General features: G+C 38.2%; 1 protein-coding gene across 1 annotated transcript; it reads left to right on the top strand.

The window, feature by feature from the left end:
- Positions 1-1216: 1216 nt before the first annotated feature.
- On the top strand, positions 1217-6780 carry LOC102216083 (taste receptor type 1 member 3-like). Its single transcript, XM_005724633.1, has 8 exons — positions 1217-1419; positions 2643-2943; positions 3200-3556; positions 3655-4071; positions 4180-4383; positions 4484-4604; positions 5358-5728; positions 6184-6780. The coding sequence occupies exons 1-8, from the start codon at positions 1217-1219 to the stop codon at positions 6778-6780; spliced, it is 2571 nt and encodes an 856-aa protein (XP_005724690.1).
- The last annotated feature ends 5471 nt before the right edge of the window (positions 6781-12251 follow it).

The raw sequence follows: 12251 nt of genomic DNA, 5'->3' as shown, positions 1-12251 counted from the left end.
AACACTTAGCCTGTCAGTTCACTTTGGCTTCATGTGAATCCACACCTCCTTTCTGTAGAAACTCAAGGATGCAAATCAAGTGCATTGTAAGTTTTTATGCTGTTTGTTGGTACAAATACCAGTCAGCCAATTATCAACTGAAAATATGTGGTGTGTAAAACTTTTACTCCAGCTTGCAAAATGTCTCTTTACACATTTGCACCATTTCAGAGTGTCGTTCATAGAAGTTACAGATCTTTTATGGGATACATGCACGTTAAAACAGGAATGGCCATATGTTTTTTAAAAATATGTTACCAAATATTTTTAAAATACAGATAAACTGGACCTGTAATATTTTTTTAAAGGCAACTGAATTATGAACAAAACCTTCAAAGTTTGTACAGGATATTTTTAAATGAACATTTAAAAGAGCTTACTTATATGTCTGCTGTAGGTTTATTTAAATAACCTTTGCATGAACCTGCTTTGTGCAACATTACATGCAAATACACATGCAAAGCCAACAGTGAGGTAAAATATTTTTTAAAAATGAACAAAAACAGATAATAATGTAATGTTCAACATCACACAAACTTTAAACATGTGAGTAGTTTTTGTGGCCTCTTGGGTTTGTCACTATATATTTTCACGTAAATGACCAAAAGTAACCAACTTAACATAACATTGGACATGCAAGGTGTTGCTGTGATAACATCTCAGTAAGTTGACACACACAGGGGTTTACTGTGTGTGCTCATCTCATGAAAGACTGATACACCAAAAAAAAAGGAAAAATCCACAAAGAAAAAAAGACAAATTCCAAACCACAAACAAATGTAATGAAAATGTCATGAAAGATGAACACCGCTGATGCAGCATACACGCTAACATAGAGTAATAACATAGTGTCTCTATGGTGAGTCTTTTCATCTAGGAGCGTGACAATTAAATGCAATATCTTAACCGTGTGAAAATCATTCTTCAGTCTTTTTAACATCATCAAAAAAAAAAATTCTAAAAAGATTGTATGAAAAGATTCATATCAGGTCATACTACACATGTATTTGTTTTTATTTGCAGTTTGCTCTTCCTAAACTGTCAGGTTTGGTCAGACAGGCGAGGGAGGGCATATGGACTTATGGGTGAATTTGCATAAAACCATCTGTCATGATGCTCTGACAAGAAAATACAGTAATGTCAGTACTGTGCCTTCAGTCTAACACTTATTGGGATCATGGCTTCACGTTTCACTCTGCTGGTTTTGTGCTGTTTCTTTACACTGCGCTGCAGTGAGAGTTTGCCTGAATGGGTCAACAACATTTCTACCAACCTCTTCAGTTTGTCTGGGGACATTATGCTCGGAGGGCTCTTTCCCATTAACGATGTCACCAGCAGACTCAGTGACATAACAGAGCCAAACCAGATAAGCTGTGAAAGGTAAGGATGGTTAAGAAAAATTCATCACATATACAGGGAGTGCAGAATTATTAGGCAAATAAGTATTTTGTCCACATCATCCTCTTCATGCATGTTGTCTTACTCCAAGCTGTATAGGCTTGAAAGCCTACTACCAATTAAGCATATTAGGTGATGTGCATCTCTGTAATGAGAAGGGGTGTGGTCTAATGACATCAACACAACAAGCTTCTGAAGCGTGATCATCGAACAATCAAGCGTTTCATTCAAAATAGTCAACAGGGTCGCAAGAAGCGTGTGGAAAAACCAAGGCGCAAAATAACTGCCCATGAACTGAGAAAAGTCAAGCGTGCAGCTGCCAAGATGCCACTTGCCACCAGTTTGGCCATATTTCAGAGCTGCAACATCACTGGAGTGCCCAAAAGCACAAGGTGTGCAATACTCAGAGACATGGCCAAGGTAAGAAAGGCTGAAAGACGACCACCACTGAACAAGACACACAAGCTGAAATGTCAAGACTGGGCCAAGAAATATCTCAAGACTGGTTTTTCTAAGCTTTTATGGACTGATGAAATGAGAGTGAGTCTTGATGGGCCAGATGGATGGGCCCGTGGCTGGATTGGTAAAGGGCAGAGAGCTCCAGTCCGACTCAGACGCCAGCAAGGTGGAGGTGGAGTACTGGTTTGGGCTGGTATCATCAAAGATGAGCTTGTGGGGCCTTTTCGGGTTGAGGATGGAGTCAAGCTCAACTCCCAGTCCTACTGCCAGTTTCTGGAAGACACCTTCTTCAAGCAGTGGTACAGGAAGAAGTCTGCATCCTTCAAGAAAAACATGATTTTCATGCAGGACAATGCTCCATCACATGCGTCCAAGTACTCCACAGCGTGGCTGCAAGAAAGGGTATAAAAGAGGAAAAACTAATGACATGGCCTCCTTGTTCACCTGATCTGAACCCCATTGAGAACCTGTGGTCCATCATCAAATGTGAGATTTACAAGGAGGGAAAACAGTACAGCTATAGTATAGCTAAAACTAAAAACTAACTAAAAACTACTTCCAAAAACATTCAGCTTTGATATTAATGAGTTTTTTGGGTTCATTGAGAACATGGTTGGTGTTCAATAATAACATTATTCCTCAAAAATACAACTTGCCTAATAATTCTGCACTCCCTGTATAAATGACAGTGTACGCTAACCCTAACTTACCATGACTTCTACCGTTTTCTGCTTGTGGCTGAACAGTTTAAATGATCTTGGACTGGGACTTGCTATAGCCATGAAATACGCAGTGGATGAAATCAACGGAAACCAGACTCTCCTCCCTGGCATCAAGTTAGGTTATGAAATCTATGACACATGCACACAAGCATCAGTCATTATAAAGCCCACTCTGTCTTTTCTCACTGCAAAATTCAACCAAGAACTACCTGTGCAGTGTAATTACACCGACTATGAGACAAGCGTAGCTGCAGTGATTGGTCCTTATGTCTCAGAAATGGTGTCATTCATTGGAAAACTCCTGGGATTCTTTTTGATGCCACAGGTTTGAATACACATACATCTTAAGATTTAAAGCATAGTTTCTATTAAAGCAAAGATCTGACAATAAATATTTCAAATGTAAAAGTAACTCTTACAGGTAGATCTAAGGATTTGTGCCAGGTTATATCACAGAAAATTAATTCTTTCCTGTTTAGTTAATTTAACATTTTTACCATGATATATTAGGTATTATCCAGTATGTCAACAGTGAGTACAGGTAAACAACGCTAATTTTTACTTTTTTATACTTGCACCAGATTAGCTATGGAGCCACCAGTGACAAATTCAGTGATGATGTTTCCTACCCATCATTCTTTCGTACGGTGCCCAGTGACAAATGGCAAGTGGATGTCATAATAAAGCTAATAGAGAAATTTGGCTGGAACTGGGTGGCAATTGTGGGCAGTGACGAGGAGTACGGACAACAAGGTGTGCAGATGTTCACCAAATTTGCAGACAACGCATCTATCTGTGTGGCCTATCATGGTCTGATTCCAGTGTACACTGACCCTGTGCCAATGGTCAAAACCATTATAGGCAATATAAAAGAGACTAAAGTTGGAGTGGTGGTGGTGTTCACTCTTCCAGAGCAAAGTGAAATCTTTTTTAAAGAGGTTGGTGAAGCAGATATCTAAAGCAACTAAGAAATTTATTATTTTCTATTAGTGGTCAGAATTTGTTCAGTACCAGTTAATCATTTAATTTATTCCAGGTTATCAGGAGTAATTTAACAGCTGTATGGATTGCCAGCACAAGTTGGACCATCGATGCTCAAGTGACTTCTCTACCCAACATTGAAACAATTGGAACAGTCGTCGGATTCCTTGACAAAATAGGCACGCTCAGGTTGTTCAGTGATTATGCAATGGAGCTCTTCAAGAAACTCAGTGCAGAGCGGGCAAAGACATCCACTCCAACTACAAATCTTAATCATCCAAACAATCGCTGCCCACAATGCTGGAAATTGTCACTAGACAACATTAGCATAGTGGAAGCACCTGCAGTGCAGACGTCAGCGTTCAGTGTGTATGCTGCTGTTTACAGTGTAGCACAGGCACTGCATAACCTGCTGGAGTGCAATTCAACTGCCTGTAAGTGGGGATCTGGAAGCAAAATCTATCCCTGGAAGGTGATTTCTTTTATTTTTTCTAGTATATGGGTGACTGCACAAAATTTGCAATCAAGTTTATCAATAACAACAATAATCAAATCATTAAAAAAAATCATCATTTTGCAGCTGTTGGAGACTTTAAGGAACACTTCTCTTAACATAAATGGCACACGTATAGAGTTTGACGATAATGGCAACCCAAACATGGGTTACAATGTCATTCAGTGGGACTGGAAAGACCCATCGAAAGTGAATTTTAAAACTGTGGGAAATTATACCGAAGAGAAACTGTTCCTGAATGAGGCCCTCTTTAATTGGTCAGCTAACAAGGTAACTTTAAAAAAAAAAATTGTGTAAAAGGTATTTCAACCAATTTAGTGAAATCATGACCCAGTTTGAATTCCTGAATTATTTACCACAACTTTTGCAGGTTCCTACATCAAACTGTTCAGCAAAATGTGACACAGGTCAGGTCCACAGAGTCAAAGGCTTCCATTCCTGCTGTTTTGACTGCATTGACTGTCTTGCTGGCACTTACCAGGCAAAAAATGGTAGTGTATTTGTTCATTCTTGTCTCACATATCGGACCTTGGTTATTTGAATTCTTGTCAGAGATAGATACTCTCACGCATTTCTCATAAAATAAACCTGCAGGTTAATTTAGTATAACCTAAAAAATAACCATAATGAGAGTTCCTCTACCTGCCAGCACCGCTAAAGTTTTCAGAGTGATGCTATTATAATTGAATAATTGAATAACCAGGAAAACACGCAAAGGCAAAAACTTGGGAACTCAGAATATTTAATCATAAATTAAACTCAGTATAAAATGCCACTGGGCACAGTTTTCAGGCTGATGTTCAGGTCTGTCTCCCATCAAATGATAAATTGTGCTGTGTAATATTATCCAACACAAAGCTGTGTTGAGTGAGCAATTTTCTGTTATTTTTATATACATGTTATGTGAAATCGTATAGATTGTGATACTTGGTCACTGAAGCTGTTGATTATTTTATTTACCTAAATATTACTGATTCAATAACTGGCAGATCTTATAATGTATAATGTAATTTATCTGTAAAATAATAAGTTAAAATAAAATAAATGACCTAGTATGAAGTAGAAATACATAGTGGAGTAGAAACAGAAGTAGCATAACATAAAAAGTACTTCAAATTAAGTACTTAAATGAAGTAATAATGAAGTATTCAACTAAACACATTAAGTTACATTCCTATGAGTCCTATCTATGCTCTTGATTAACAGAGGAGCTGTGTGTGTTTTTTGTGCTTTCTCACTCACAGACGACACCCAGTGTACTAAGTGTCCCAACCGTCAGTGGTCCCAGCATCGCAGCACAAACTGCACTGACCCCATCTTTAAGTTTTTTGAGTGGCACAGCCAGGATGCTGTGATAATGATGCTGGTTGGTACGCTGCTGCTGGTATGTCTGGGTGCAGTGGGTGTCATGTTCCTGATGCACCGTGGAACCCCCCTGGTAACAGCCTCGGGGGGTCCCTTGAGTTTTGTGGCTGTGCTTGGCCTGATGGGAGCATGTCTCAGTCTGCTGTCTTTCCTGGGGGCGCCAGGGGATGTGGTGTGTCGTCTTCAGCTGCCCTTCACCTCCTTTTTCCAGACGCTCACCCTCTCCATTATAGTTTCCATCTCACTACAGGTGAGGAAAGAGTTGTGAAACACTGCCACACATTGGCAGTGTGCAGAAACTACAGAATTGGTTAGACATAAAGATAATGGTTTGAACTTTCAAAAGATCAGCATAGTATAGAAATGAAAATCATCAAAGTACAAATTATATTTATATTAACATCATTAAAAAAATATAATTAACAACTTTAGTGTATTCAAAAATACTGCCAACAAATCACTTCAAATGTACTTAAGTAAAAACACGAAATGGCAGCTTCTGAGGTCTATAAAACTAGCCTTGTAATGACTGATATAGTTGCTTTCTTATTTAGTTTTGTAGAATATGAATTTCTAACCACCTAACTGTGACTTGATACAACCCCAAACGTTTGTGTAATTATTGCCTATGTGGGAGCGTGCATAATATACTGTGGAACCGAAGTACACAGTACAAGACTAATGGTAACCTTTCTTTTCGAACAGATACTCTATGTGACAGAGTTCCCAGAGATGGCTGCCTCTCACCTGCATTTGTTAAGAGGCCCTGTGAGCTGGCTGTTTGTGCTGATCTGCTGCGCTGTGCAGGCTGGTCTCTGTGGCTGGTTTGTTCAAGAAGGACCTTCATTGTCTGGATATGTGGCAAATATGACAATAGACTTTGTAGAATCATTCCTCTCGTGTCCTGTTTCACCTTTGATTGGATTTGCCTTAATGCAAGGTTTCAATGGTGTAATGGCCCTTGCATCATTCATGTGCACCTTCATGGCAGTGAAGCCTCTTCATCAGTATAATCTAGCCAGAGACATCACCTTTTCCACCCTGATCTACTGTGTCATTTGGGTGATCTTTATTCCAATCTACACAGAAAACAACAGAGATAATAACAAGAACAGGTCAGTTGTCCATGTTTATTTCAGCCTGGCAAGCAACTTTGGACTGTTGGCAGCCTACTACTTTCCAAAATGCTACTTGCTGTTAAGGAAACCTCATTTAAATACAGCAAAGTACTTCTGTACCTTCTTAGAGGGCGTCCCACCAACTCAAACAGAAGAAGAGCAACAGCCAAAAGCACAGGAATGACAATAGACAGTTAAACTGTTTATAAAGTAAATCAAAGAATCATATTCTAAAAACCAAACATTACATTATATTTATGGATGTGTAATATATAACAAAGGCTAGAAGACTATAAAATACACTAGATTAGGTTATAATAAGCATTTTATCCTAATACTCTGCAAGCATGTAATCCATACAGCAAATAACAAAGAGTGCATTGTGTTTGTTTAGTAACATGAAGTCTATGGGTTCACATTTGTCGCTGATTATTTACCAGGAACATTGTTTTGCTTGTATTAATGTTAGTCACAAAAACATTAACTGAATAAAAATAATTGAGGAACTAAACTTAAAGTACTACAAAATGTTTTTTGTTTTTTTTCAATATGCATGTTTGCAGTTTTGAAATACACTGTTAGAGATGCAAGTCATGCATGCAATAGAGTTGGCTTTCAAGTATTGTCTTGAACAAAAATAAAATTGTCATGCAGACACTTCTGCTTCTGAATAATACACTTTATGTTATTTGAATCACTGAGTTTGAGTTTAATCTTTTAGCTGCTAACACAGTGTTAGAACTTTGTTGTTGAATAACTGATAGTCTCTTTTTTTCCTTTATTGTTTTACTGTAATGAAATGTAATGATGAAACAGGTAGCAAACTCAAATGTCACATGTGCCATGAGCTACAGGATTAGTTTCCATCATCTTGTATAGATGTGGCTGTTTCACACCTCGAGAACACGTGCTCCCACCACCACGGTCACGCAAATCAAAGGAACCTGAACACTAACACACGGAGGGATGACGAGAACCCACACAAACCCAGAAACCCCAAGTGGCCCCAACCAACAGTGAAGACCAGGACAGAGTGGATAATAAGGTGCTGAGCCAAAAACATGCAGGGAGGCCTCCACCAGTGCCCGAGGCCACACAACGCATCCTGGTCTCACCCAAGCAGTATGGACTGCAAAGAAAAGGAACCATAGCACAGTAAGAGCTAAGGGAACCCTAACAAACCCAAAGCCCAGGAAATATACCAGCTGGCACAACCCCAGCAGCACAGGGTGCCCACATGACACCGCCCCCCCCAACCTAAATCAAAGTCCATAAACTGTAGGTGCTTTCAGCTGCTCCCTTACTTCCCAAGGGGTCACCACAACAGACAGATGTGTTACCTTTGCCACCAATTTTGCACCAGATGCCTTTCCTAATTTGTGTCTTCTCCTGGTCTTGAAACCTTTAAAATTTCTTGTGTCAAGAACATTTTTGAACCACTACAGTAGGGATCCACTCCTTTTTCATAGTTGCACAGTGTGTGAAACAATTCCCATCCTAACCTCTAATGGCATCCAGCCAAGCAGAAAGATTTTGTGCTACTTTGTCAAGAAAAAACTGTTTACAGCATTCATAGGAATCATTATGAGAAGACAGCTAACAGCCATGGTTATAGGTTTTGCAGTCGTGTTAATATATTTTTTTACTTTTTCCTTTGTCTTAGTACCGCACTGATTTATCACTGTGTATGAAACAAAACAGGCAACTCTTTGCATGTGTGTGATGTTGGGCCAGATTATCAATAAATGGTCTCCTTAGCTACAAAACACAAAAAGGTAGGAGGTGATTTCATGCTTGAGGAAGAACGCTGCTCTGACATAAACAAGATGTTAATCTTGCATGCACTGTATGCACAAATACTGAACCCGCCCGCACACAAGATCCAGTCAGAGATATGTAAGCATCTTTAAATGTTTCTGCAAATAAAGAGATCCTGACCATTCACAGAGAGGATAAAACCTTGCATGCCAGCTTGTGTAAAAGGGTGAGGGTAAGAAGACAGGAGCAGACAAGCTGTATTAAAGCAAACTAACACCGACCTTCTTACGTCAAGATGACAAGATAGCAGCAGACTTCCTTTATTCCCACGGCAAACCCTTTGTCCTAAAGTCAAGCTTACTCATGTCAAAAGATACACTGAAAAAATGATTGATGAAGTTTTATTCACATATAATGCAAGAACTTGCAGAAGTGTGCTCAACATGTTTTAATGCTAAACAAAAGTAAATTTTGCAAATTTCTATACTGTAGTTTCCGATCAGTCACAGGTAAACATCTTTTCAGAGGATTTTTACCTGAGAAGTATTTCCAACAAGCAGTGTATGTCTTTGTGGTTGAGCAAAAGCAGACTGGATCAGTGCGGGGCATATCTGAGCATTCAAAGTCTCTTACCGCTTTGATAACTATAACGATCTGGTGATGGATCGAGAACGAATGAGAAGCAGTTCTTTCATGTGCAGGAAATGATCTGATCTGATAAAATGCAGATGTGCCAACATGTGATTCAGCAGGAACAGGTGAGGGTACACTCCTGTGGGTTTTCCCTACAGGAAGGAAAGAGAGCAGCCAGAGGCAAGATGCTCTCAAAATATATATTGTAATATAAAGCACCTTGAGATAATTGTTGGGATTTGGTACTGTATAAATAAAATTGAATTCAATTGAAATAAATTGAGATGACTGTTAAAACTACACATTTTCATAATCTGTTTGTAGCAGCTGCTTCGCACCTTGACTTTCTCTGCTGTTGCTGTGAGTATTTCTCAGTGAAATGTGATTCGTAAGAATGCCTTTAGTTATGTGGAGCAAACTGGAAACCACTTCCCCCTTGCATGCTCCAAATGTCAACTAGAGAATCAGGACTAAATAATGCAGCTCTTCCTTATAGTAAGATTACTATGAATCGCTCTCCATTTCATTTCTGTCTTTAGGATCTTCCTCTATACTATGTCGGTTAATGTGTTTTACAGTGATGCATATTGAATGTTTCCAACTTAAACCCTAGAAATGATTAATGTGGTTTTCTTTTACTCATGTTTCTCCTCTTATGTTTGTAGGCCATCACATTTTTTGTAAACAAAAACAAAAAATTGGACATGATGGTGAGTCTGTACCTGTGATCTGTTACAGATTTGGTACACAAAAAGTGGAGCTGCACACTGGGCTTTTTACGGATGTAAAATGTTTAATCATACAGTAACTTGATATTGTTTTAGTTGTATAATCAAAGTACCTAAAGTAAACACATTATGTAGAATCTCACTTTTCAGAATACTATGGAGAACTGGATTTGCTGGAATTACTGGATCATAATTATTGACCCAATGATGTGCATTTAAAGCTATTTGTTGGTGGGTGGTGGTATTTAAAAAAGAAAAATTCATGAATGTAAAAATATTTGAAAGGGCCAATACAAGGCTTACAGGATCCAGATACACTACAGGCCAGATTCATTCAACCAGAAGGTCAAATGTTATACAATGATTGACTTTGCAAATATAAAACTTAGTAGAATCACTGGCAATTCTAATTGTAAATAAGAAAACGATTTAACCACTTGCTCAAATCATAAAAAAACTTCTTGTGTTTTTTTTTTTTATTACCAAGACAAACTTATCACCATGTGAAGATTTTGTGATTCTGAACTGTAAGCACAAATAAAGATAACAGACTTATTAAATATGGAAAGACTCTGGCATATTGTGGAAAACTGGCTGTTGATCATCATGAGTGTTTTACAATATGCATGCACTTCTTGACACCAAAAGAAAGAGAAAAAACTGCTTTCTATAACATTTCAGATGAAACTGAGCACATGAAGTAAAATCAGACACTCCTGGCTTAATATTTGAGAATAGTTCAAGAAAAGATAAACCTGTAGCAAGCCAAGTGTTTTTGCGCTCTTTTGATTCATTTTTTGTTTTGTTTTTTTGTTTATTTGGCAATACATGATGATGCTGTTGTATCTCCCTGGATATTTGACCACTCTCAGAATTAGTTGAGTTCATTTAAAATGCTTGGTTTCCTGGCATGGGCTTTATATTTTCCAAAAACCAGTTTTGATGTGTGTTTGGGATCATTTTCCTGTTGGAACATTAAACTGTGTCCAAGTTTCAGCCATTTAGCTATTGATTTGAGGAGGTCCTCCTTCTTCATTGTTCCATACATGTTCTGCAATGTACCAATACAAATGTCAGCAAAGCAGCCCAAGAGTATGATGCTACCACCAGCAGCTGTCAGAGTATTCTTAGGTAAAGTATCACCTTTACTCCTCCAAGAATACAACTTGACATTGTGACTAAATAACTTAATCTTTGTCTCGTCTGACCAAAAACCTTTTCTCCAGAAAGCATTTGGCTTCTATGTGTATACACTTCATTAGAGAATGAAGATGTGAGTTTTGGAGCAGAGGTTTCCTTCTTGGTTGGCACCCTTACCATCCATGGTGTTGTAAAACCCATTTCACTGTGGACAGTTAAGCTGCTGTTCCAACAAGTTCTAGTTCATGGCAGGCTTGAGTCTCGGTGGTTCCTGGGTTGTTCCTTAATACCCTAACCAGTTTCCTCCCATCTGTGGCTGACAGTTTGAGCCTTCTTTCTGACTTTGGCAAAGTGGAACTGATAAATTTTGAAATCTGCATTTGTTTAGAAATGGCTCCAAGAGACCTTTCTAATTTGTGGAAATGTATAATTCTCCTTCTTAGATCCTTACTGAGTTCCTTTGTCATTAACATGTATGCTGTGCAATTATTCCACAAGAACAATTTAAAGAACACATTAAATTACCATGACGTTACATATACTAATCATGGGTATTAAACTTTTCACCCAACTGTAGATAATACATGTGCACTTCAGAATTATGTAGATGTCATGAGAGCTAATATTTCAGTTGGTTTTAGCAACATTGGATGCAAAAACATGCAAAGCCAATAGTGTGGTGAGTACAAAGCTCCATGAAAACACATCTCAATATAAAGGTTATTATCAACCAATTTCAGGACAAACACCTATTAATGCTCTTCAGTGGCTCAGAATTGCATCAATAATAGGGTAAAATAAGCATAATTTATCACAAAAGTTATGTTATAAAGTCAGTGAAGTGAAAACCTTCCAAAAACTAACATTCGATATGCAAGGATTACTCTGGGTAAGTAGGCGGAAAGGAATTGCTCATCTCATGGCAGACACCAAAGAGAAGCAAATTTCAAGCCACAAACAAATGGTAGGAAAATTCTCCGGAAAGATGAAGACAACTGACACAGCATACACACAAACATGCATAACATGTGCAAAGTCTTTACCTCTAGGTACATGTTAATTAAATGCAGTGTCCTAATTATGTGAAAACCATTAAGGTCATTAAATGAGACTGTGCCATTCAATCTTCATACACCAGAGTTTGCATTTGTTTTTTGTCTTTTCATTATGATGAAAAAGGTTTTATTCAATAATTTTAAAAAGTTCATATCTGTTCATACCACACATGTAAATTTTCTGTTTTGTTTACCATTTGCTCTAAAGTGTCAGGTTGGGTGGTCAGGAGAAGGTGGACATGAGGACTGAATTTGCATGAAACCGTCTGCATAAAAACATGATGCACTGACATGAAAGCGCACTGAAACTTTCTGGGTTCAGTCTCCTGCTTATTGGCATC

Source organism: Pundamilia nyererei, unplaced genomic scaffold (genome assembly GCF_000239375.1).
Source record: "Pundamilia nyererei isolate P.nyererei 1_Seehausen unplaced genomic scaffold, PunNye1.0 scaffold00012, whole genome shotgun sequence".
Classification (NCBI taxonomy): Eukaryota; Metazoa; Chordata; class Actinopteri; order Cichliformes; family Cichlidae; genus Pundamilia; species Pundamilia nyererei.
The sequence above is the reverse complement of the archived record's forward strand: the minus strand, read 5'-3'. Positions and strand labels throughout refer to the sequence as shown.